The 27,661-nt window shown below is 44.3% G+C and overlaps 1 protein-coding gene across 5 annotated transcripts in view; it reads left to right on the top strand.

Moving 5' to 3' along the window:
• The window catches only part of HYDIN (HYDIN axonemal central pair apparatus protein), a 141,844-nt gene that overhangs the window by 50,397 nt on the left and 63,786 nt on the right, over positions 1-27,661 (top strand). For all 5 annotated transcript variants that reach the window (XM_077453565.1, XM_077453559.1, XM_077453550.1 and 2 more), the window contains 17 exons: positions 1,631-1,731; positions 1,841-1,976; positions 2,088-2,252; positions 2,712-2,864; positions 4,271-4,509; positions 8,714-8,954; positions 9,927-10,070; positions 10,160-10,300; positions 11,521-11,837; positions 13,965-14,055; positions 14,541-14,609; positions 14,824-15,033; positions 15,113-15,247; positions 16,519-16,696; positions 19,332-19,420; positions 21,067-21,185; positions 26,515-26,651. In XM_077453565.1, the coding sequence (XP_077309691.1) occupies positions 1,631-1,731; positions 1,841-1,976; positions 2,088-2,252; positions 2,712-2,864; positions 4,271-4,509; positions 8,714-8,954; positions 9,927-10,070; positions 10,160-10,300; positions 11,521-11,837; positions 13,965-14,055; positions 14,541-14,609; positions 14,824-15,033; positions 15,113-15,247; positions 16,519-16,696; positions 19,332-19,420; positions 21,067-21,185; positions 26,515-26,651 (2,665 nt within the window). The remainder of the gene's footprint in view (positions 1-1,630; positions 1,732-1,840; positions 1,977-2,087; positions 2,253-2,711; positions 2,865-4,270; positions 4,510-8,713; positions 8,955-9,926; positions 10,071-10,159; positions 10,301-11,520; positions 11,838-13,964; positions 14,056-14,540; positions 14,610-14,823; positions 15,034-15,112; positions 15,248-16,518; positions 16,697-19,331; positions 19,421-21,066; positions 21,186-26,514; positions 26,652-27,661) is intronic.

The following is a 27,661-nucleotide window of genomic DNA, read 5'->3' as shown; positions in this document are numbered from 1 at the left end:
GAAATAGGCATCTCCCTTAGTCAAGCAACAATTAGATTCATCAGCACAGTACTACATGAATGTAGAGAGCAGAACGTAGGCTAGCATAATTGCTCCAGCTATTCTAGCTACCGTGTTTCCCCGAAAGTAAGACCTACCCTGAAAATAACACCTACCCCGATATTCCAGGAGGGCTGCAATATGCAATGCTTGGATCGTGGCGGGCTGTTGAAGCACCAAGGGGCGCTCAGCTGATCTCCTCCTCTTCCCCTTCCTGTCAGCAGGGGATCTCGCCCCCCCCCCCCCCCCGCCTCCCTCTGCAATGGAAGCACCAAGGGGCGCTCAGCTGATCTCCTCTTCTCCTGCTTGTCAGTGGGGATCTTCCCCCTCCCTCTACAATGCTCTGATAATGGAATAGAGCTCCGGCAGGCTATGGAAGTGCTGATCGTCACTGTAAGAAGGTATGTAATGCCGCGTACACACGATCGGAATTCCGGCCAGAAAAACGATGAGAGCTTTTCATCGAAAAATGCGACCATGTGTATGCTCCATCGGAATTTAGCTGTCCGAATTTCCGCCAGCCAAAAATTGATAGCATGTTCTCAATTTTCCAGACGGAAAAACTTTCTATCGGAAATTCCGATTGTGTGTATACAATTCCGACATGCCAAAAATCACGCATGCTCAGATTCAACTACGAGACAGAAGCTATTGGCTACTGGCTATTGAACTTCCTTTTTCTAGTCCCGTCGTCACCACGTTATAAACAATCGGAATTTGGTGTGACTGGGTGTAGGCAAGACAGCTTGAGCCGACTTCTGTCGGGAAAACCATCAGAGCTTTTTCTGACGAGAATTCCGATCGTGTGCATTACACAACTGATTACAGAAACACACACCTTTGACATTATGTTCTACTGTAATAGAGAGGATTCTTGCAGTTTACAACCATTTTTACTTCACTTCACACTGGGGAATCCTGCCAGGAAGGGAGGGAGAGGGGGGAAAGAAGACAGCACATTAAATGGCAAGCCCTACCCTGAAAATAAGCCCTACTGTGTTTTTGGTTGCCAAAATTAAAATAAGGCCTGGGCTTATTTACGGGGAAACGCAGTATTAGGGAACTACATGCCCTTGAATGCCCTCACAGACAGCGGGTAACAGCAACCACTGGTACGGTACTTTTAGTCCCTGGCCACCCACTGATGCTCTACAGGAAAAGTAAAAAAATGAACACTCAACTCGAAAATTGAAGAGACTACTCTCTCCTTATAATGAGAAAACAGAAGATATAATGTTGCTGTTGTAAATCACTTTATTTAAAAAAGGGGAAAAAAAGCCAACGTGATTGGAGTATCTGCTTTCCTACAATAGAAACAGATATACAAAATTAGCTCCAGTTTTTGTAAATATCCCCCATAGTGTACCTATCTCTCCAGCCAATCACCTTACAGCACATTCACTCCCACTGAAAGGCTGATGTCAGATTTCATATGAGATGTGAGAAAAAAAAACTATTTAGTGAAAATTAAGTACAAGGTGTGATCTGGAGAACATTATATCTGTGTGGACTTATTGATCAGGGCAGTAAATACAAACTGTTTGCCAGATTTCCCATCTGTCTTATACTTTTCCCTCTGTCTTGTGTCCAGGTCACATTCTGCGCCAACCAGGTGAAGAAATACGAGCTGGCGTTGGTCGTGGACATAGACGGTATAGGAGAGGAGGTCCTGGCTTTGCCTATCACTGCCAGGTAAATCACACATTGACATATTTCATGCTGGTATATTTGCTCCAGACTTTGCACTTGGTAACGTTGTGCCCAGACTTTGCACTTGGTAACATTGTGTTGTTGTATACAGGTGTGTGGTGCCACCTCTGTTTGTGGATAACCTCTCCGTGAAATTCAACCGTTGTTTCCTGCAGTACCCGTATGAGAAGGCAGTGACCATCACCAATCCCAGCCATCTCCAGGGATGCTATGTTGTTGTGTCACAGGTGAGTTGTCATATGTTTTTGGGAAGTATCTGCTAGATGACCTTCAATGATTGTGTGTAATGTTTGACGAAATCTGAAAAGGATCATGTGTTCTGTTCTCATTCGACACAGGATCCAGCATCCCTCTCCAGTATCCACTTTTACAGTCCTATTCCTCGTGGTATCATTGAGCCTCACAGCAGCGTGGATGTCCCCATTGTGGTGACAGCCCAGCGAACCGGCGAGCACAGCACCACAGCTCAGATTGCAGTGTTTGGTGGCAGCGAGGCTCCTCTGGTAATGGCACATTTCTCCATCAGCCCAGCAGCACGGTGTACCTGCCTCCCCTTCCCCATTCCAGGAGTGTATGAAAGGAAAACTGTCAGTGTTCCATGGCAGTAAGATTATGATTGGCTGCTTTCAGTAGCTGCAGCTAGATTTGAATTCTGAGCCTTCCTGGGCCATAGTGCTGTCCTGTGACCACAGATATGTGGCTGTTCAGTTCCCAGCGCCATTTATTACAAATTAAGTTTATCACATGTAATTAGAATGAAAATGTGAGATCATGAAACCAACAGCAGTACTCCTATGTAGCAATATATTCTCCATTCAGTGTTGTTTCTTCAGGCACTCTGCATAGCTTAACCTAAACCCTATAAAGAAGTGTCAGTCGGGTTGATTTTATGGTAGGTGCACCATGCGCTCCCTGGGGCTCTGTATAAAAGTGCTCATTGGAGGAGTATATTGTTCTTACAGGAGGTCCTTCTGCTTTGTACTGGAGAGGGGCCCGTGGTCCATGTGCATCCTAGTGAGCTAGACTTTGGCAACATCCCGGCTCTGACTGATGTCTCCAGGACCATCCACCTGAATAACCAATCACTGATTCCTGCCCCCTTCCAGGTCACAATGGTAAGTACAGCTTAGTAGATATGGGGATGCAGAGACATGTGTGCTAGAGTAGGAAGGAATGGTGGAGGACACAATGATAATGAGTGACAAGCATTGAGTTACCAGATCGTAAGCTTTCATGGCGAGAGCATTATACTTCCACACAGGCAGGGAGGTGCCAGATCTGTGTGTGTTTTAATGTCTGTGTTCCCATGGTGACTGATAATTATATACCACTGCCATGACTGCTTGATAATTACTACAATAAACAGATTATCATACCCGTCTGATAGAGAAGATAGGGTAAGACTTACAGTCCCATATCACTGCCGGCTGGAGATAATGTACTGTATATAACAAGTTGCTTCTCTGGCTATGTGCCCCAAGTCCGTGCTTCATCCCCAAATCTTATACCTCCACTTCATATCCTGTGCCGTGAAATTCATATCCTATACTTTATTCTGCTATCTTATGTCTTAACCTCATACTTTGCACTTAAATCCATTATTCTGGGCCTTAAACCCATATCATACACTTAAATATTGTATTTTCTGCCTCATCTCTATATCCGTCACTTCAATCCACATATCCTTTGCTTTCAACTCGTATCCTATGTCACACCATATCTGACACATAAATCCTATGTCCTGTGCTTTAACTCTATTTCCTATGCCTCTACCTAAAGCCATGTTTTGTGCCTTAATGCCATTGCATGTACCTAGACCCCATATCTCGGATGTCATATCATACACCTGAACCTTATATTATCTGCCTCGCTTCCATATCCTGCACAAACCCCCATACAGTATTTCATCACTGAACCATATATGCTGGGTCTCAACCTTGTGCCCCATCAACATATCATGCAATTCAAGCAGACATACTAAATGTCAGAATGGATGATATGACAGTTATCATGATCTCCAGGTAGATGTTCTCCTCCAGCCGATGATCTTAGTTTAAACAATATCATAGCCATTGTTATGTCCAGCTCTACTCCAGCCAATGATTTTAGTTTAAACAATATCACAGCCATTGTTATTTCCAGGTAGATGTTCTCCTCCAGCCAATGATTTGAGTTTGGATGATATCACAGATATTGGCATATCTAGGTAGATGTTCTCCTCCAGCCAGTGATCTGCATTTGGATGATATCATAGTTATTGTCATATGCAGGTAGATGTTCTCTTCCAGCTAATGATCTGAGTTTGGACGGTATCACAGCCATTGCTATGTTCAGGTAGATAATCCCCTCCAGCCAATGATCCGAGTTTGAGCAATTAAAGCAATGGTCATATCTAGGTAGATGTTCTTCTCAGGTTAATGATCTGAGTTTGGGTGATACTGTATCATAGATATTGTCATGTCCAGGTAGATGTTCTCCTCCACCCAATGATCTGGGCTGTAAGTAATTTTTCCTTCCACAGGCAAAGAAGCGCTCTCTGTGGCGTGTGGAACCCAGCTGTGGTGAGGTCCCTGCCGAAGGAGAGACAAGTTTGACTCTTGTAGCCCATCTAGATGATACTGTGGCCTTCAAAGACACTGTTCAGCTGGTGATCACAAACAGCAGCACCTACCTCATTCCTGTGCATGCCAATGGAACTGGAACCACCATAGTCACAGACAGGACTTTTGCTCCAGTGTTGAACCTCGGTGCTCATTTCAGGTAGCAAAATATATGATGTCCTTCCTGACCAGCTCTCCAATGTATTTATATCTAGTGATTACTTTTACCATTTTTTTGTATATAAGCCGCTTAAATTATTTTTAAGTGTTTCTATTCCTCTTTTGTGTTGGAAAATTTATTTAAAATCTAATAAATGTTGGGACAGATGAGCAAAGGTGGGAAGCATTTTGCTGATTTAAATAAAAATGGGGGTTCAGTGGAGGCAGGGTGTAAAATGGTAGCCGAGTTTCTGGTCATTATCCAGGAGAAAAGGTGTCAGATGGGGGCTGATTGGAAGTGGGGCTTCAGATGACTGCTAAGTTACTGGTAATCAGAAGGGAGATGTCAGATGGGGGCAGAGTTACTGGTATCCAGAAGGGAGGATGTCAGATGTGGGTTGCTTTACCAGTCATTATGCAGGAGGTGGGGAGTCAGATGAGGGCTGAGCTGAGTTAATGGTCATTATTCCAGGGGTGGGGTGCTAAATGGGGCTGAGTTACTGGTCCTTATACAGGAGATGGGATGCCAGAATAGGGGCTAAGTTACTGGTCATTATCCAAAAGATGGGGAATCAGATGATAGTGAGGTTTCTGTTCATTATCCAGGAGATTGGGTGTCAGATGGTGGTGGGGCTACTGGTCATTATCCGGGACATGGGATGTCAGATGATGGTGACGTTACCCTTTGTTATCCAAGAGGTGGGGGTGTCAGATGATGGTGGGGTTACTGGTCATTATCCAGTGGGGTGTCAGATGGTGGTGGAGTTACTGGTCATTATCCAGGAGATGGGGTGTCAGATGGTGGTGAGGTTACTGGTCATTATCCAGGATATGGGATGTCAGATGGTAGTGGAGTTACTCTTTATTATACAAGAGGTGGGGTGTCAGATGGGGGTGGAGTTACTGGTCATTATCCAGGAGATGGCATGTCAGACAGCGGTGGAGTTACTGGTCATTATCCAGGAGTTGGGGTTTCAGATGATGGTGGGGTTACTGGTCATTATCCAGTGGGGTGACAGATGGTGGTGGAGTTACTGGTCATTATCCAGGAGATGACGTGTCAGATGGTGGGGGAGTTACTGGTCATTATCCAGTGGGATGTCAAATAGTGGTGGGGTTATTGGTCATTATCCAGTGGGGTGTCAGATGGTGGTGGAGTTACTGATCATTAGGCAGTGTACTCAACCAGCCTAGATTTTTACTTGCTCATTCCAGCACAGAGACAGAACCACATCAGATGGTGAAAGAGAGAGGCAGTAAAATGGGGGTAAGATTATTACTTCAAGGGATGGCTCTCCTCTCTCATGGATTACAAATACAAACTAAACAAGAATTACATTGCAAACTATAAAATAAGAGGCTTTAGGATAAAGCAAAGGGGTGCTTTCTGTAGATCTGGGCCACTTTTTCCATTCATCTCATCAGATGGCAGAAAAGAGGCCAAAAACCAGCAGACTCCTTCAAAGGAGATAGAAGAATGCCTGACACTTTAAATAAATCCTTTACATGGAGTCATTTATTTAATGCAATACTTATATCTGATGTATGTTAGTATTCCAAGAGTCAGTGTTTATCCTGTATGAGCAGCCTTTATACACCCCAGTCACCCAAATCTTTTACCATTATTACAGGGAAATAGTTGTTCTGGTGCCATGTTGGCACATCTCCCCAGCTCTAAGCTACTTGTATCTCTTCTCCACATGAAATCACAGCTGATGTGGATGTTTGCAGCTCCTTGTGGCACAGAGGATGTTCAGTTCCTCTGCTGACATTGAGGGGCGTTCATTGCTGTGTAATGGGTATCTAGACACCCTGCAATCTGCCTGTGTAGTGAACCGATCGCATTGTGATTACACTGACTGGGCACCGTAGGTGGCTGGTGCCAGGTGCCAGCCTTGGCATTTTAATGAACATGATGCCGGCACATTGTGCCAGCGATGACAGTTAAGACATGCAGTATCCAGTGTCAATGGAAAGTTTATGGGCAGTTGAGCTTGTTGGATGGGGGCTGGCATCTTTGCCTTTGAAACGGGACATAGAATCTGGTTCCTCCTCTCCATTTCTGGGTCTTTTGTTTGGGGGCTTCATCTGATACCAAACTCTTTGTGCGTTACATCAAAGCAATGCACAAGGATGGCAACCTAATGCCAGTATAGAGTACTGCTTAACCCCCCCAGTCCCTAAACTTGGCTGCCATCACTGAACGGGAAAGGAGGCTGCTGGGCACGGCTGGCACAGACATGGTTAACGAGGATATGTAACCTCTTGCTTTGTGTCTCCTGCTGGTTCTGCTTGTCAGCATCTTTGTTATCCACCCAGCCGAGCATAATAGGCGACCATGGAATATAAAACCTCTGAAACTTCATCTGAGAAGCCGCAGTAACATTATAAGCTGAAGAGAGCGCAACCTGAGTATAGCATGACCTCTGGCCGCTTCACCTCCCTCCTGAATGATGGCCAGCTCATACACTTGTCTTACTTATTATTTTCTGTATTCATATGCATGGGATTCCATCAGTGAGAGCTCCACGTTTATAATTGAATTTCCACAACCACCAAACAGAAAAGAGTACCACAGAAAGACAGAAATGTTCATACTCTATGACCACGGTCCTCCAATGACACAGGAAGTGAGGCTGAGGTTCAGAGAGGATGGCATACAAATGATATTAGAACCAATGATAAATTTAGAGTCCAGTATACAATATGTGCGGTCTATCTATTAGAAGAAAAAAAGCTGCAAAGTAAAAGTAAAGATTAAACAGAGAGATTAACATGCACAGAGATCAACAGGACATAGCAAGTGTACCAAGGACCTGAACCACAATCAAAACCAGAGGTTTTTATAGTGTTTCTAAACATTAGAGATTTTTGTTTTTACCTTAATTCATTTACTGCATTAAAAGAGAAGTTTAGGTTTTTATTTTTGTTTTTTGTTTGTTTTTAAGAAACCATACTTACCTAGGTCGATGCAATCGGTCCGATTCTGCATCTGTCCCCTGCCGGCTCTAACATCGAGAATCAAACACAGCTGATCTCTCAGTTCTCAGTCACTGTCAGTCACTGACTCTCAGCTCCGCCCCCCACCACGCTCACTGGAGCACTGGGCTGTGAAAGGGGTGGGAGTGGCTGGCTCAGGCTCTCATTGGCTCGCTGAGAGGCTGAGCCAGCTGCCGGTCAAGGCTTCTGTTCTGGGTGGACCCCGAACATATGGTTGTGATGTTTCCCCAGCTTGGACCGGCTTTGGAATGTCAGCCGACAGCGGGCTTCAGGCCACTGTCAGATGAAAACAGGTCACAGGAGTGCAAAACAAACTGCACTCCTGTGATCCACAGGAGTGTAGCCAAATGAGCTTTGGTTGTACTTCTCCTTTTAAGGTAAATAAACTCACACTGTGTGTTCCCACTCCCCTTCCCTAACACTTACCTGACTCCTATATCGATCCAGCAGCGTGCCCAGCTGCAGATCTTCTCTCCCCCTCTTCCTGGTCTCACAGGCTTTGCTGTCAATCAAATCCAGTTAGGAGGGAGCTGGGGGCATTGCCAAGCTGTGCTTTGTATGGCTATGGACTTGCACAGCCTGACACAGTATTGAGCTCATACATCTGCCCCATAGCAAGTGGCTTGCTATGGGGGCAAACACAGAAGAGGAGGAGCCCAAAGTGCTAGTGGGGACCCTAGAAGAAGAGGATCACGGTCGCTCTATGCAATTCCATTGCATAGAGCCAATAAGCAAAACATCTTTGTAATTTTAATTTAACAAAAAATCTTTACAAACACTTTAAGCTCCAGCCTTTGACAATTGCCATGTTGGACCCTCCCAGCATAAACATTTTACATAATAAAACATCCCCTTAAGAATTTTCACAAGCAACACAATCTTTATTTACAAGAGAAGTTAATTTCTGCTGTCTCCTGAACACCCTATCTGCTTGACCAACCTCCAGACTCAGCGTAGAACTGGGAGTTTAACAGATTCTATGTTGCACAACAAGACATTTCTAACAAAAAAACAGCCATCTGTTTTAACAACATTTTTAATTCTTGCAAGCGAACCTGTTATATAAACAACTTAACATTAACATATAAGCACTTAGTAATGTACCGGTAATTTACTAATTAGTAAAACATATCATAACTTTCTTTACCAGCAATGACCTGAGTGTTATATTTCTGTGTGAGTATTGTGCACTCTATGTATTACAGTGCCGGTCCATGCCGATACCACTTCACAATGACCAACCGCGGCCGGCGTACACACCAGCTGTACTGGACGACAGAGGGATTCCCTCAGTTCCGCAAACGCCCACAGCTGCCTAGTCTTAAACCAACAGCCATTCAATGTGAGCCTCCGGAACCAACCTTCAAGCTGCAGCCATCACGCATGGAGCTGCACCCAGGACAGAGCATAGATGTGATTCTGGAGGGAACATCTGACATTCCTAAGGTAAGAAACATTGAAGACTTGGCTGGAGTTGGGATAATCAATTCCTTGGCTAGTACTAATAAGATATATTGGACTTTTGGTCCTGAGTGGAGATGCTTCAATATAGTTAGACAATGATCACAGGGGACATGCAGTCATCTACACATGGTGTTCATTAAAAAGCTACCTAATCCCCATTCAAAGTTGCAGTACCGACTTCCTTTGTGGCTCAGAGATGTTATGTGACCGAATGCCAAGAGCCACTATGGAAACTAATGCCTGACAATGTGAAAAGGTGTGTCATCATAAACCATATCCATTCACCATGGCCACCAATCAGTATGGCACAATAGCACACTTTCCATGGTACAGAAATCTGACCTTACCTTGAATGTACCAGTTAGCTGTGCTTGCCTCCCAGCACAAGAAATCCCAGTTATACTATAAGAGAAGAGTATGAGTAGACAATGTGGCAGACTGCTCAAGTATTGGTACTTTATCAGATTGGATATCAATAATTGATCAGAGCAGGATACTCAGGTTTTGGTAATTCATCAGAGCAGTATATTCAGGCATTAGTAAATTGATCATAGCAGGATACTCAGGTATTGGTTATTGATCAGAGCTCGATACTCAGGTATTGGTAATTGATCAGAGTGGGATACTAGGGTATTGATAATCTAATGGAGAAGGATAATTAGGTATTGGTAATTGATCATTAGAGCGGGATACTCAGGTATTGTTAACTGATCAGAACAGGATACTTGGATACTGATATTCTATGAGAGCAGGAAACTCGGATATTGATATTCTATGAGAGCAGGATACTCCTGTATTGGTAATGGTGATCAGAACAGGATATTTGGATATTGGTAATTTATCAAAGCAGGATGCAAGTGTATTGGTAGTCTATAAAAGCAGGATACTTGGTTATTAGCAATGTATTGCTATAGAACAAGTTTTTGGGCTCACGGTCATCTCTTTGTATGGCAGCTGGTGAAGGAACGTCTGCTGGGACAGGCCATCATTGGGAAGCAGTCTGGGAAAGAGAAGATTATGTCTGTGGACGTCATCTGCGAATTCATTGCTCCACTCCTTGACCTGTCTACAAAGAAACTTCACTTCTACGTGGAGAAGGTGACACTTTGGCTCTTCAGTCTGCCGTCCTTGTTATATAACCATCATGTGACCCACTCTTATCAGTCATTCCTCTGTATCTCTTTCAGCAACCGGATGATGAACTGAAAGAAAAATATGAATCAGTGACACTGAAAAACATTTCGTCACTGCCATTGACAATATTTGTATCTGTGAAACAACCATTCTCTATCGGCTTTGGTAACACCCCCCACACTGGTAAATTACAGGTAGAGTGAAAAATCTAAGAACATTTGTCCACATGTCTTCACTTACACACACATTCCCATTCCTACAATTATTAGATAGTAATCAGACAGTTTGGCTCCACGTCAGGCAATGACCTATTATTGATAAGACCCTCGTCCATCAGCTTCACAGCTATCATGGGTAGAAGTAGAACAATCAGTCAGGTAGACTGGAGAACTTGACAAACTATTTGTTTCCCCTCTCTGCTAGTCATTGCCCCCCCCCCCCCCGTCTCCTCCCACCACACCTTGATCACCCATGCAATCCGATTCTGGTGTGGACAAAAAAAGGGTCCTGCATGACTTTGGTCCGAATGCCCTGCTAATTCAGCCATACAATCTGTATGGCTGAGTTTGCATCGCACAGACATTGCATGTGATTTGCACAGCAGTGCGGTGCTAATCACATGTGATGTCTGACATTGCACCAGTGTGAACCCAGCCTGAAGCAAAAATTATGCCTTAGGCTCCATGCACACTGGCTTAAAAAAAAGTTGCTTCTACAGGGGTTTTGTGTTCTGCTTTCGAAGCTACTCAATATTATCCTATGTGTCCATGCACAGACAATTACAGCCATATTTTGAGCTCAACGTTTAAAGGCAGGAAAAAAAATCCTTCTGGTTCACATTGTCTTATTGGAGCTTACTGGCAGAGAAAAACTTAAAACTCTCCTAAACCTGTCTAAACTTTGTACAAAAAATGCTCTATATGAGTGTTTTTTACTGTCAAGAGAACGGATGTTTTTTAAGCCCAGTGTGCATGGAGCCTTAAGCTGATTGGTTGTAGTCTTTGTTTGTCCATTAAATCTGTACCCGGCTCCTTTGATCTTCAGATCACAGTTTGTGCCAGCAGGGCCACCCATCATAGACCAAATTTTGATCCAGCTAAGTGAATCAATTCTTTCTATTTACGTTTTCATCCAGACAAAACACATTGGAGGGGGTATTAACCAATAATTAACAAATCCAGACTCCAAATATTTCTATATGGAAAAAAGAATGCCAAAATTAAGTTTGTTCGAACCAATGTGCCATGTATGGGTGTCCAGCGAGTGTTAGTGGTGTCTGAGGGAAGGCAAGACATGCACACACATTCCACTGACATCCAATGGGCACCCTGAAGGATTAGCAGTTTTGTGATTCACCCACTAAAATTATATATAATTTCCTGAAAGTGATCTGAATTGTTTGTCCTCTTTTTAGAATTCTCTAGCCCTGCAGAATGGGAAGGAGAAGGAGCTCATCATTAAATTTGACCCAACATACATCACGGATCTGCAGAGTCGGGTTCTGGACGAGGTCCTGTCCATACAATACCTAGAACACCCTCACAAGGACTATGTCAGCCTGCAGGCTGAGGTACACTTCCCCAACCTTCACTTTCCTACCACTCAGATCCACTTTGGCTGCATCCTGAATGACACAGAGAGTATGCGGGAGCTGGAAGTGACGAACTGTAGCCCGTTACCTGTTCAGTACCGTTGGTCCTTCATGACAGAGAACTGGGAGATCCGGATCAGGTGAGATGAACATGGTAATGTGCTGAAGAATAAACTGGTGTAACCAATTGGAATATGAATTCATCAATAAACATAATCTCAGAATATGTGGTCTTGAACTTTGTTATATTTGACTGTTATTATTATTATACAGGATTTATATAGTGCCAACATTTGCACAGCACTTTACAATATAAAGGGCGATAGTATAGTAATAATACAATTCAAGAGGGTTAGGAAGGCACTGCTCCTGAGACCTTACAATGCAACAGGTAGGGGCAAGTGGAACGAAAGGTATTAACTGTGAGGGATGAGATGATGGAAGAAATAAAAGATTCAGTTTTTAGCTGAAGACAGGATAGGTTTCCCTGAAGAGCTGAGTTTTTAGGGATCGCCTAAAAGTGGACAGAGTAGGAGATAGCCCCGACAGATTGAGGTAGGGAGTTCCAGAGGATGGGAGAGGCTCTGGAGATGAACATGGGAGGAGACAAGGAAGCTAAAGAGCAGGAGGTCTTGGGAAGAGTGTAGAGGACAGTTTGGGTGATCTACTCAGCCAAGATTGGTGATGTAGCTTGGGGCACAGTTGTAAATGGCTTTGTATGTTGTTACTATTTTGAATTTTATTTGTTGGCAGTTGGAAGTCAGTGGAGGGATTGGCAAAATGGGATGGTGGACACTTGGCGGTTTGCAAGGTGGATGAATCTGCCAGCAGCATTTATGATAGACTGAAAGGATCTGCATAGAGGTAGGCCTTTAAGCAGAGAGATAACAAGGGAGTGAGTGAGGGGTTTAATCGGTTAAAAGGAGTATTTTGGAGATTAGGACAGTAATTGGATTTGGGTCTGAAAGGACAAGTAAGAGTCCAGGTAAGAGTCCTGGATTACACATGGCATTAGGGGAGAGACTGATTTTTGTATTATTGATCTTGATTGAGAAGTCAGGGGAGGGTGCATGGGCTGTTATCTGTAGAATTTATTTTTTCAACAGGTCCTTCCCATCAACTGGAGCCCTATTTCTCTATAATGACTCTTTTCAAAGGGGTGTTACTTTGCTGTGTGCTACATCCTTCAGGTTTATCCTGCAAAATGTATTGAGGTTTTTCAGAATAAGGGTTGCAAAACATCAAAAGGTAAAAAGTACAGGTTCAATTATAAAAAAAAAAGAGATAGTCTCATCCAGAGATGTTGATAAACGGTGAAGACTTATGGTTTTGTTATATAATTATATCTCGTGCAATAGAGATTTACAGTTTAGCATCTGTAATTTTGAGGATATGGTAGGGATTATGATTACCTCAAGCTAGTCTTGAACTAGATTGAGAAGATAGGTAATGTAGGGTGGCACATGAGTGAGGGGCAAAGGGGCTGATTGAATGTAACACATGAGAGAGAAAGGTTGGCTGGGTTAAGGGAAATCTCAGCCTGGTCACAGCACCCAACCAAGGAGGGTTGATATGGGTGCCCTTTTAGGGGGAAGGGTAGGAAAGTGTCAAGTGGGCAGGAGCCCTTCTGGTTATATGTAGGTGATGTCTTCATTGTTCCCAGTAAGGGAAGACCAGCCATGGAAATTGGGTACATTGGAAAGATTCTGCCCCATGGTGAAGGGACATAGCCCTGTATGGTAGAGGTTTATGGCTGTTTATCCATCACATTTGGTGGTAGGGAAGAGCAGGTTGGAGGTCATGATACAGTCAGTCATGTATGTTTTGGATGTGATGAAAAGGATGGGTCTGGTGGGTGTCAAGCTCTGCGTCATTCATATCATCAACACATTCATGCAAAGTATATGATCTAACTGTCCTGAACTTCCTCCAGAGTCTGGAAACACACTGGGCTAAACCTAAAGAAGAAGAAAAGTCTTGGTTCAGAAATACCAGTTCATGACCAGTTATGTCTCATCTTAGGATGCTGAGTGCTACATGTCTATCATATCCTGATCATTATACAGAGCTGACATAGGCAGAGGCACACACGTAGCGTCAGTTGTTTGTCTTTAATCTTTACAGTATATATTCTTTTCTGTAGAATACCCATCAGTCTATATTATAGAAGGCACTGTCCTCCTGCTGGCTGTCTGCTACCTGTTGTACCTATATACACAGAACTCATTGCAATGTGACATTTAATATGCTTGTGGTTTTATTCACAGGTCAGATAGTCCACATGTTCCCAGAGCAGTGGACACTGCAACCGACTCTCCTAACCAGGACCATCTACTGGGGACCCACCTAGAGACAGAGGTAATGTGACCACTTTTCAGACTCTCACATACTGGTGGTGTGCCTGAAACATCCAATCAAGTATTAGGTTTTTATCTTATAACCTGCATAAGAATCTGATTGGTTGCTATGGGTAGTCTTTCCTTCCTTCCTTTCCTACATAATTACCTTTCTTCCTCCTCCTCTTGCGGTGCCAACACAAAGCCCAATCAAAGGAAGCATCTGAGCACCATACAGGGGTAACCTAAGGTTCTATGGTGAACACTTCTGATCATGATTACATACAAAGATTTTCTACTGTATATGTGATCAATTGCTGATCATTACTTTTCTTATATACTTTTCCCATGTGTAGTTCATAGGACAGGCTGGCGAGGAGATATTAATGGCAGGGAGGGTGCAGAGGGGAGGCTTTCTAAGAACCAGACATGAAATTAGGGTTAGGGTTACCCATAAGCGATGTATGTCTACAGAATATCCCTGAGCTGAATTTTTTGTAATCACAGAAATTCTTGCTGAATGAAGCAGATGGTAACTCATCAGCAGAAGACCGAGTTCTGACCGGAGTGGAGGAGGTAAGCTGCAACCACAGGTTACATGTTCAGATTGCGGTTCTCTAACACACCAAGCCACTTGTGCTTGCGTATTAATGGGTTAGAGCCCTGTGTGTAAATTCAGTGTCGTTACACAGAACGGGGGTCAGGTGGAACACAGTCCACAGATAATTGCTGGATGTCCAGTGAGCTTTATTTCATGGTTGTGTCCATATATTGTCTTTTGGTCTTTCAGGTCTTTGATATCTTGCCACAGTTTGGAACCCTCCAGCCCCGGGAGAGCCAGGTCTTCTCTTTTACATTTTATGGACACTCTGATATCAGTGCTCAGGCCCGAGCACTCTGTGAAGTGTATGGCGGCCCGGTGTATGAAGTCACCCTGCATGGTGAGGCCTCACTTGTTAGATACACCCTGAGTACCAATGACATTGACTGTGGAGTGCAGGTAACCAGCAATACTACTGTGATATGTATTTCTGTCTTTCACAGGAGCACTGATAGTAATCCCTCTCTTTATTCTACAGATGTTTGACCAGGTGGCTGAAGTGGAAATTGTCCTTAGGAACACCGGAAGGGTCACTTTCCCTTTCACTGTGCTGACCCAAAGCCCAGAGAGCCTGTACCCACTTCCTGGAGAACCATTTATAGAGCCGCTAAGTGTGAGTACCCAGCATTGGGGTTGTCCTCCCCTTCCTGTCTACACAATGTGAGTGCCCTTCCCCTTCTCCCAGCCCTGTGTGAGATGTCCCTCTTTCTCCCCATGCAGTGTGAGTTCCCTTCCCCTCCTCCCTATCCAGTGTGAATGCCCCCCTTACTTGCTGCCCATTGTGAGTGTCTCTCCTTCATTCCTTCCTGCACAGTGTGAAGGCACCCCCTGCTCCTTGTCCAGTGTGAGTACCCCCTTACTTCCTGTGCAGTATGAGTACACTCTCTTTTCTCTGTCCAGCATGAGTGCCCTCTCCTTACTTCCTGCACAGTGTGAGATCACCTTCTCCTCCCTGCCCAATGTGAATGCCCTCTTACTTCCTGTACATTGTGAGTGCCCCTTTACTTCCTGCCTGCCCAGTGTAAATGCCCCATTCTTTCCTGCTCAGGATGAGTGTGCTTCCCACCTCTCCACCTAGAGTGAGTGCCCTCTTACTTCTTGCCCATTATGAGTACCCTCTTCTTCCTCCCTGCACCGTGAGTGCACTCTCTCCTCCCTGCCCAGTGTAAATGCCTGCTTACTTCCTGTCCAGTGTGAATGCACAACCCCCCCCCCCCCCTGCCTGCTGAGTGAGAGTGCCCTTTCCTTCCTTCCTGCCCAGTGTGAGTGCCCTTCCCTTCTTCTCCGTACTGTATGAAAGCCCCCCTTCCTTCCTGCCCAGTGTGAGTGTCCTTCCCTTCCTTCCTATCCAGTGTGAATGCCCCCCCCCCCCTTTTCTTCCTGCCCAGTGTGAGTGCCCTTCCCTTCCTCCTTGTCCAGTATGGGTGCCCTCTCCTTGCCCCCTTTCCAGTGTGAGTACCCTCTGCTTGCTCTCTGTGACCCTCTCCTTCCCGTCTGCCCTCCCCAGAGTGGTATTTTGGGAACTAGAGCAGCAAAGACATGAAATAAGACAAGAAGGTATTCTGTGTAACGTTATATAACATCTCATCTTTGTGTTTCACTGACATTCACTCCCAACTCCAGAGGAAAACATTGCCATCTAGTGTCAGGGTGATGTGCTATGAAATCTGCTATGAAAGTGTACAGTGCACTCTCCGTACACTTATTCTGGGATTTGTAAGATAGTAGGTGAACATAAACCTTAGATCTTAGGAAGTGGATTTATATTGTTCCAATCTTTCATAACTCCCCCATTATGTCCTCTCCAAATCTCATATTATTTTCACTACATGTGTTGCATTGTGTGAGTTCATATAATAATTTATTGTATACCTTCACTTTCAGGGTAACATTCCTGCTGGAGGAGAAGAGATCCTGAAGGTTTATTATTTACCTGGAGTACCTGAATACTTCCAGAAGGTCATCCAGCTACAGGTGGCCCATCTGGAGCCTGAAAGCATCACCCTGCGAGGAGAAGGAGTATTCCCCCGAATCTCTCTGGACCTTCCTCGGGACATTAATGGTACAGGCACAAGACACTGCCGGAGCAAGAGAACTGCAATCTAGTGCCTTCCCCACTATTTATAATACCTGCCACCCAACATCTACATTCTTGCCCCCCACCATCTCCAATAACTGATCCCTCATCATTTCTGATACCTGCCACCACCTTCTCTAAAGCCGCGTACACACGGGCGGATTGTATGGCCTACTTAGTCCGTCATACAATCCGACTGACAGTCCGTCCTACTTTCGAATGAAAGGACTTGACCACACACGGATGCACAAACAGTCCGTCGAAAGCTTGCGCGATGACGTGTACAGCACATACGACGGGACTAGAAATAGGAAGTCCAATACACAGCAATGCAACCTTCCGCCGTGTAAATCCTTTCTGAGCATGCGCCATTCTTAGTCCGTCGAACTAGCCTACTCACGAGCGGATTGTCCGCTGAAACCAAAGTATGACGGACAGTATTAGGGAAATTCCGAAATACTTAGTACGCCAGACTGCACGCTGAAAAAGTCCGCTGAAGCCCACACACGAGCCGACTGTCCGCTGAAATGTGTTTCGACGGACTAAGTAGGCCATACAGTCCGCCCGTGTGTACGCGGCCTAAGGTTTTTCCTCCACCATCTATATTTCTGCTCCCCTATCACCTCTAATACTTACCCCCCACCATCTATATTCTTGTCACCTGCCATTTCTAATACCTGATAATAAGGTAATAGCTGATCTGATGGAAGTGGCTTAGGTACAGTTCTTAGGTGGAGATGGGGTAGACTTCCCTGAATAAGTGAGTCTTCAGGGATCATCTAAAGGCTGATAGGGTAGGGGCTGACTGGACATACTGAGGTAGGGCGTTCCAGAGGATGGGAGAGGCTCTGGAGAAGTCCTGGAGGCAAGCATGAGAGGAGGTAACAAGGGAGCTAGAAAGCAGGAAGTCTTGGGAGGAGCAGAGGGAACAATTTGGGCGATATCTGCAGATGAGGTTGGTTTTTTAGCTGGGGGGGCGATGTTGTGGATGGCCCTGTATGTTGTGGTTAGTATTTTTCATTTTATACAGTGGGTTAGTGGAAGCCAGTGAAGGGATTGACAGAGAGGAGAAGCAGTAACGGATTGGTTAGTAAGATGTATTCGTCTACCAGCGGCATTCATAATAGACTGAAGGTGGGATAGCCTGTGGAAGGGTAGGCCTCTGAGGAGGGAGTTGGAGTAGTCGAGGCGGGAAATAACCAAGGAGTGAATAAGTTGTTTTATAGTGTAATTAGTCTCATAGTTTCATAGTTAGTTAGGTTGAATAAAGACACCAGTCCATCCAGTTCAACCTGAGTAAGTGTCTACAATTGTCCCTATCCCTGTACATTGCTACACCCACATTGGTCTCTATCCTCAAGGAGCCCACAATCCAAGGTCCCCATTCATATACTAGGGCCAATTTTGGACAGAAGCCAGAAGCCAATTAACCTACCTGCATGTCTTTGGATTGTGGGAGGAAACCGGAGTACCCGGAGGAAACCCACGCAGGCACAGGGAGAACATGCAAACTCCAGGCAGGTAGTGTCATGGTTGGGATTTGAACCAGCGACCTTCTTATTGCTAGGTGAGAGTGCTAACCACTACACCACTGTGCTGCCCGTCAGTCAGGAAGGGGTGAAATGGAAATCTGTCTGGAAATGGTGCGAAGGTTAAGGCAACAAAATTTAGACAGTGTTTGGATGTGGGGGCTGAAGTAGAGGTCAGAATCTAAGATTACACCCAGCACCCTGGCATGTGTGGAGGGACCAATGGTTGTGCTCTTAATGGTAAAGTCATGGGGAGGGGATCGGGGAGGAGGAAATATTACAAACTCAGTTTTAGAAAAATTGAGTTTGAGGAAATAGTGCGACATCCATACTGATAGGTCGTTCAGTAAGTTTGTGATACGTGAGGGGGTAAGTTGAGGAGTGGAGATAGATCTGGGTGTCGTTGGAGTAGAAGTGGTATTGGAAGCAATGGGAGGTTATCAACTGGCTCAGGGAAGAGGTATAGAGCGAGCATAGGAGGGGCACAAGGACAGAGCCTTGGGGTACCCCAACAGGAAGAGGAGCAGAGGCGATAGTGTTGTATGTGACACTGTAAGTGCGCTAAGATAGGTAGTAGGTAGAAGGAGAATCATGAAATAGCAGAATCACAGGCCTAGGGAGTGGAGTTTGTTGAGGAGGAGTGGATGGTCAAATATTTCTGCCCCCTCCAACCATCTCCAATTCCTGCCCCCATCTATATTCATGTCCCCTACCATCTCTTGCTGCCCTACCTAATACCTATATGCCGGCCCCCCCCCCCCCCAACCAAATGTATATTCCCGCCCCCACTGTCGCTAATTCCTGTTCCTTTCCAAGTAACCTTGCCATCGAAAATTTTACCCACCACCATCCATAGTCCTGCCATCTGTAATAGATATCCCTCCCTCGACTAACTATATTCCTGTTCCCTTCTCATCTATAATTCCTGTCCCCCCATCATCTGTATTCCTGCCTGTTTATCAATTCAAATTCCTGTCCTCCCCCCCAACATACTCCGGTCTACATCTATGTTCTTGCCACTAACCATCTATATTCCTGCCACTTTACCATCTATAATCCTCATCTGTATTGTCTGCCTTTACTCTCCACAGGAAATGGGAGATTTGAGTCCTACCTGAGGATGGCGGAGGAGAAGATCCAAGGAGAGCAGTGTTTGGATCTCAAGGAATGTGACCCCTCTGTAAGATCACCTACTGCTCTGTTATCATCCTGTGTCTGCACTGTGTATACTTAATATTATTGCCATGATGAGGACTTGTACAATTCCTTAGCCAAATGCAGCTTCCCGGCCACCATTGCTGGCAATTCCCAGCCGTCACAATGACACTCAGGCTTTCCTTTGTATCTCAGGATGTGCTGTAATAATAAATCTGTTTCAGGGAATTATGATAAAGAAAAACTTCAGTTAATGCTACAGACAGACTGCAGCATAATTTTGCTAATGTTTGATTGCCCGGAGTTCCACTTTAAATCTGACCTCCAGCCTCCCCTTCTGTCTTGCACAGTTGTACAGTGTCCTCTCCTGTACTGAAATGTCTTAATCTGATTTCACTGCACACTGTGAGCTTCTCACAATGTGCATTAGAAGCTGCACCAAGTCAGACAGAGCCGACATAATTTCCTGGCTGGAGGACATTCAGCATCATCTAGCCTTCCCTCCCCAGCCTGACTGTCCCTGGTCCGCCCTTTCATTCATTGGATTTAAGTTATTTTAATCATGGAGGCTCAGCATCACACATGGGTGTTACCTAGGGTAGTGTGCATGCAATTGCAGCCTCCTCCTAACTGACAACAACCCATCAACACATTTTGATATTTGCATAGCTCCTTCCAATCTCCAGCCCACTGCTTTTATCAGGACTGAATGCTCTTGAGAAAGGTACTGAGGTGGGTGGATGTGATGTTTTCAGGAAACTATGTACAGCACCCACATCCTCCCACCAGCCATGATCTGCCTGCATTGTGTAGAGAAGCATGTAAGCCCAGTGATGACATCACTAGGGGTAAAATAAGGTATGTAATGAAAACATGTAAGCTTTAAAGTGGTTGTAAACCCTTACAGACCACCTTTACCTACAGGTAAGCCTAGATTAAGGCTTACCTGTAGGTAGAAGAAATATCTCCTAAACCTACACGGTTTAGGAGATATTTGCAAAAAAAGGCACCGTTGTCTACGGCGCATCGTAGACAGTGGCACGCAGGCACACTGAGCATGCCACTGCTAACGGCGATCATGCCGTTAGTGGCGGCTCACGTGCGCATGCACTGGGGTGACGTCATAGCTCTGTGACTGGCCGGAGCCGCGATACCTGGAAGTCACTCCCGGATAGGTGGCGGGTTCAGAGGAGGACAACGAGGGTCGCTTCGGGGGCTTCCATCTCAGGTGAGGTATTCATAATGAGCTAGTATGCTATGCACACCAGCTCATTATGCCTTTGCCTTGCAGGGTCTATTTTTTATTTATTTTTTTATTCGTTTGGCTTTACTTCCTCTTTAAGTGTTATAGCTGACTGAGTTGACCTATAACAAAAAAATGTTATTTGCTGTCGTGGAAGTACTCTTCCCATGAGGCACTGTAAAAGTCTGACATTCACAGACATAACTAGGTATGATGGGAATTGTAGTTCCTGAACAACTGGAGGGCCATAGTTTGGAGACCCCTGTAATAAGGGATGGGGGCACACAGTATTACTCTGCTGCTCTGTTATCATTTGTTTATTTTCTGATGATAAAGACATCTTATATTTTTATAATACAGACAGACACTCCACTGTGTTCTATCAGCTGCTTAAACACTCTATAATCTGTGATTATCACACCTCACAGATGGATACCTTGGTACTGATGGAGTTGGAGCGTTTGCTCATAAAGAAACATGCAAATGAGCAGATAGAGGCGGGGCCAACAGGACTGACCAACCAGAAAGATCGCCGACGTCTTCTGAAGTAAGCAATAATTATGTCCCATCTTCCAATAAAATGTATCCACATTAGGGGTGCATAAAACGTTCATTATAATAATGTCAGATGCATTTGTGCAAATGTAATGAAATATCACATATTTTTTTCTAAAGCCCCATACACACTATCAGTTTTTCCTTCAGATTTACCAAAACCATATAATATGAGGTCAAACCTTAGGCGTTTCAATTTGTATGCAATCAGGCAGGCCCTTGTACTACATGGTTTTGGTAAACCCGAAGCAAAAATTCAGCCGAAAAACCGATAGTGTGTATTGGGCATGTGAGATGAATACCAGCATTATCAGCTCCATCAAGTGGCCAAAATGCAGTATCATGCTCAGTAGTTAAAATAAACATGAATGAAATAGTCAAAATAGTGCATTACAGTCCATCCATATTCCACTGAATTCAATACATAAATTAATTCCCTGGTAAAGTGCTTGTGCTCTATGGACAATATTCCAGTGCTTGACTCCAACTGTGCTCATGGTGCCCCATGTAGATGTACACTCACTGCATTGAGCATTGACCACCTATCACTAGTATGTTCAGCTGAGCTTTTAGAGGGATATTCCCCTTGATGGTGTTAATGCATATTGGACCCCGCTATCTTGTTTCCTCAGATGGTAAGTAATAGGGGAGGACGTAAAGAGGAAGGACTCATAGTGTAAAACCGTCAATGTAAAATTTATTTAGCAGAAAGGATAAAAAGTTTACACTCACATGTTGTGGTGCACATTTACCAGGCACTCGGTGTGTACAGCTCAAGTATTTGGTGGGTTCCTGATGAGGAACCATTGATCCCGATGAAGACCTGTTGAGTGGCCGAAACGCGTTGGGGCTTGATCGCATCATCACGATACACACTTCTGCATACATCACCTCTGGGCACTGGCCCAAGCTGCATTCCAATACAAACATTGGATGCCTGGCCAGTAACCAAATACTTAAGCTGTACACGCCGGGTGCCAGGCTAATGGGCACAATGACATGAGTGTAAACTTTTTATCCTTTCTGCTAAATAAAGTTTACATTGGCAGTTTTACACTATGAGTCCTCCCTTATCGCTTACCATCTGAGGAAAGAAGATTCTAGGGTCCCATATGCATTAACACCTTCAAGGGGAATATCCATCCAAAAGCACAGCTGACTATACTTTAGATAGGTGGTCATACAATGCTGGCTGCCCAAATACCGAAAGCAGTGTGGCTGCTTTATGGGGGCGCTAGACTAATTTGCCTCTCAGCCTAGTCTGCCCCATAAGACTGGCATAGTGTAGCGCAAGCTGGCGGGCACTCTTTCTGTGCTGCCCCCCCCTGCAAAGTACTGCCCTAGGCCTTGTCGACCTAGGCCAGGATACAGCATTGTATATGGGGCACCTTGAGTACAGCTGGAGTTAAGCACTAGAATATTGTCCACAGAGCACAATCACTTTACCATGGGATTGATTTACAGTAGGGAAAAATAATTATTTGATTCCTTGCATATTTTGTAAGTTTACCCAATTACAAAGAAATGAAGAGTCTATAATTTTTCTCATAGGTGTATTTTAAATGATAGAGACAGAATATCAACCAAAAATACAGAAAAAACACATAAAACAAATGTTATAAATTGAGTTGCCATTCAGTGATTAAAATAAATATTTGATCCCCAAGCAAAATATGACTTAGTACTAGGTGGAGAAACCCTTGTTGGCAATCAGAGGTAAGATGTTTCTTGTAGTTGGTTACCAGGTTTGCACACATCTCAGGAGGGATTTTGGTCCACTCCTCTTTGCAGATCCTCTCAAAGTCATTCAAAGAAAAGTATGGGAATTTTTGTTTTTCTCATAATCATTTTTACCTAGGTGGATGCAGCATGGGACCGATGCTGCATCTGTCCCCTGCCAGATCTTCTCGAAATCCTTAAGGTTTCTTGGCTGTCACTTGGCAACTCAAAGTTTAAGCTCCCTCCATAAATTTTCTATAGGATTAATGTCTGGAGACTGGCTAGGCCACTCAATTACCTAATGTTCTTTTTCTAGAGCCCTCCTTTGTTGCTGGTATGTTTTGGGTTATGCTGGAAGACCCATCCATGACCCATCTTCAGTGTTCTGGCTGAGGGAAGAAGGGTCTCATTCAAGATTTTACAATACATGGCCCCATCCATTGGCCCCTCAATGCGACAAAGTTGGTCTGTACCTTTAGCAGAGAAACAGCCCCAAAGAATGTTTTCACTTCAGTGCTTAACTGTAGAAGTGGTGTTCTTAGTGTCATAGTCAGCAGTTTTCTTCCTCTAAACACGACAAGTCGAGTTAATGCCAAAGAGCTTTATTTTGGTCTTATCTGACCGCAGCACTTTCTCACAATCCTTCTCTGAATAATTTAGATGTTCATTGGAAACCTTCAGATGGACCTGTACATGTGTCTTCTTGAGGAGGGGGACCTTGTGGGTGCTGCAGGATTTCAATCCATGGCGGCGTCTTGTGTTACCAGTGGTTTTTTTGGTGACTGTGGTCCCAACTGCCTTGAGATCATTCACAAGCTCCTCCCATGTAGTTCTGGGCTGATCCCTCACTTTTCTCATGATCATCCATCCTTACCCCATGAGGCGAAATCTTGCATTGAGCTCCAGACAGAGGGTGATTGATGGTTATTTTTTTATTTCTTCCATTTTCGAATAATCGCTCCACCCGTTGTCTCCCTCTCACCAAGCTTCTTGCTGATGGTCTTGTAGCCCATTCCAGCCTCGTGCAGATCTACAATCTTGTCCCTGATGTCCTTTGAAAGCTCTTTGGTCTTGCTCATGATGGTGAGGTTTGAATGGAAGAAAGAGATTCTGTGGACCGGTGTCTTTTATACATGTAAAGCATTTTCTTAAATTGACAGGACTATTATTATTAGTATTATTATACAGGATTTATATAGCGCCAACAGTTTGCGCAGTGCTTTACAACATTGGGGAAGATGGTACAATTACAATACAATACAGGAGGAATCAGAGGGCCCTGCTCGTTAGAGCTTATAATCTAGAAGAGAGGGTCAAGTGTAACAAAGGGTAGTAGGACTAATCTGTGTACCACATGAATACCTACTGTAGCCAGTCTATGAGAGCCAGAATTATTGTTGGTTGGTGGGGGATCAAATACTTATTTTACACACCGAACAGAAAAAAAATTTATATTATGTGTTTTTTTTCTGGATTTTTGGTTGATAGTCTGTCTCTTTTATTTAAAATACACCTATGATAAAAATTATAGACCCTTCATTTCTTTGTAAGTGGGCAAACATACAAAATCTGCAGGGGATCAAATAATTATTTTCCCCACTGTATGTATTCAATTCAGTGGAATATGAATGGACTGCAATGCACTATTTTGACTCTTTTGATTACTGTTTATTTTAAATACTGAGCGCGTTGCATTTTTCTGTATTGATTAATCTGTATTGCTAATTGTGTACAATCACACTAAAGCTAGTATTATTCCCTAATTTACACAACATTTTTTCACAATTATTTTCCTTTTTATTCAAAATGCGGTATCGTTTTCTAAAATAGTTACTTGAGAAAACCATACTGCATTTTGGCCACTAGATGGAGGTGGCGATACAGGCCACTTCGGTCAACATGCATGAATGCTTCTGTCAATCGTGTAGCAAAATCTTTATAAATAGACCTCAAAGTGTCTATTTACACAGATCAACAGCAAAGTATTAAAATGTATAGTAATGAGGGATTCTTGAATACCAACATTAAATAATGTAGAAGTTTTTGTTACAAACATAAAGACAGTGACATATATTGCAGGAGGATTCTGATGGCTAGGAGGTCCCACAGTAAAAGGTTAGGAAAATGGTTTATTATTCTAGAAACAGGTCACTTTAGGGCTCAGATATGAATATATACAGTGGATATAAAAAGTCTACACACCCCTGTTAAAATGTCAGTTTTCTGTGATGTAAAGAAATGAGACAAACATAAATAATTTCAGAACTTTTTCAACCTTTAAAGTGATTGTAAAGTCTTGTGTTTTTTCCTATAAAAATAACAAACCTGTCATACTTACCTGCTTTGTTGCAGTGGTTTTGCACAGAGCAGGCCAGATCCTCCTCTTCTCAGGTCCCTCTTCTGTGATCCTGGCCCCTCCCTCCTGTTCAGTGCCCCCCACAGCAAGCAGCTTGCTATGGGCGCATCCAAGCTGAGTCATAGCTCCTTTTGCCCAGTCAGACACAGAGCCCCGACATGGCCTCGTCCCCTCTCTCCCCTAATTGGTTAGCTGACTTTAATTGACAGCAGTGGGAGCCAATGGTGCTGCTGCTGTGTCTCAGCAAATCAGGAAGGAGAATCTCGGACAGCTGAGACACTCATGAACATCGATGGACAGAGAGGGACCCCAGATAAGTGTTAGGGGGGCTGCTGCACATAGAAGGCTTTTTATCTTAAAGCGGAGTTTGACCCAAAAGTCCACCCTCGTCATGGAGGAGTGGAAAAGGATTCCAGTGGCAACCTGCAAAGCTCTGGTGAACTCCATGCCCAAGAAGGATAAGGCATTGCTTGAAAATAATGGTGGCCACACAAAATAATGACACTTTGGGATAAATTTGGACATTTTCACTTAAAGAGGAAGTAAACCCTGATGAGTTTACTTCCTCTTTCATTCCCTGCAAAGGCAAAGCATAATGGACTACTATGCATCGCATAGTAGCCCATTATGTGTCACTTACCTGACACAGGAGCCAGCGAAGTCGCCGCTGTCCCCTGTAGTCTGCCGCATCCATCTTGTTGGTGGTGTCTCGCAGCTCCGCCGCTGTCATTCGGCGAAGCCGCGATGACGTCACTCCTGCGCATGCGCACGGGAGTCGACACTCGCGGCAGCTCCATTCTTGGAAATGCCGCGCTCAGTGCGCCTGCGCGCCGCTGTCTACGGCGCATGCGCCGTAGACAGCGGTGCCCGTTTTCGGGCAAATATCTCCTAAACCATATAGGTTTAGGAGATATTGCTTGGACCTACAGGTAAGCCTTAATCTAGGCTTACCTGTAGGTCAAAGTGGTTTGTAAGGGTTTACAACCACTTTTAGGGTGTACTCACTTTTGTTGCTAGAGGTCTGGACATTAATGGCTGTGTGTTGAGTTATTTTGAGGGGACAGCAAATTTGTGTTTTGTGTTATACAAGCTGTACGCTCACTACTTTATATTGTAGCAAAGTGTCATTTCTTCAGTGTTGTCCCATGAAAAGATAATAAAATATTTACAAAAATGTGAGGGGTGTACTCACTTTTGTGAGATACTGCATGTCTATATCATAAAATATCTCTATTTGGTGATTCAGGGCAGATCTTCCAGAATACCTCCTGGATTTCGGGTATGTCATCCTCGGAGAGGTCCGTTCACACATCATTAAAATATCCAACACAGGACATTTCCCTGTGTCCTTCCAGGCAGACAGACGTGGGCTCCCGGGCACAGGTAACATGCTGTCAGTCTTATTCTAGGGAAGACTATCTGTGTGAGACTTCCAAATCTTTTTCTTGTCAGAGACTTCATAGTGTGTGTCTTGTCTGTGCAGCGACTTCATAGTGTGTCTTGTCTGTGTGGAGACTTCATAGTGTGTGTCTTGTCTGTGCAGAGACTTCATAGTGTGTCTTGTCTGTGTGGACACTTCATAGTGTGTCTTGTCTGTGTGGAGACTTCATAGTGTGTGTCTTGTCTGTGTGGAGACTTCATAGTGTGTCTTGTCTGTGTGGAGACTTCATAGTGTGTCTTGTCTGTGCAGAGACTTCATAGTGTGTGTCTTGTCTGTGTGGACACTTCATAGTGTGTCTTGTCTGTGCAGAGACTTCATAGTGTGTGTCTTGTCTGTGTGGAGACTTCATAGTGTGTCTTGTCTTTGTGGAGACTTCATAGTGTGTGTCTTGTCTGTGTGGAGACTTCATAGTGTGTGTCTTGTCTGTGTGGAGACTTCATAGTGTGTGTCTCATCTGTGTGGAGACTTCATAGTGTGTCTTGTCTGTGTGGAGACTTCATAGTGTGTGTCTTGTCTGTGTGGAGACTTCATAGTGTGTCTTGTCTGTGTGGAGACTTCATAGTGTGTGTCTTGTCTGATTGGAGACTTCATAGTGTGTCTTGTCTGTGTGGAGACTTCATAGTGTGTGTCTTGTCTGTGTGGAGACTTCATAGTGTGTCTTGTCTGTGTGGAGACTTCATAGTGTGTCTTGTCTGTGTGGAGACTTCATAGTGTGTCTTGTCTGTGTGGAGACTTCATAGTGTGTGTCTTGTCTGTGTGGAGACTTCATAGTGTGTCTTGTCTGTGTGGAGACTTCATAGTGTGTCTTGTCTGTGTGGAGACTTCATAGTGTGTGTCTTGTCTGTGTGGAGACTTCATAGTGTGTGTCTTGTCTGTGTGGAGACTTCATAGTTGTGTCTTGTCTGTGTGGAGACTTCATAGTGTGTGTCTTGTCTGTGTGGAGACTTCATAG

This window comes from Lithobates pipiens, unplaced genomic scaffold (assembly GCF_037356315.1).
Source record: "Lithobates pipiens isolate NorthernLeopardFrog02 unplaced genomic scaffold, aLitPip1_a1.2 Scaffold_10, whole genome shotgun sequence".
Taxonomy (NCBI): Eukaryota; Metazoa; Chordata; class Amphibia; order Anura; family Ranidae; genus Lithobates; species Lithobates pipiens.
The sequence above is the reverse complement of the archived record's forward strand: the minus strand, read 5'-3'. Positions and strand labels throughout refer to the sequence as shown.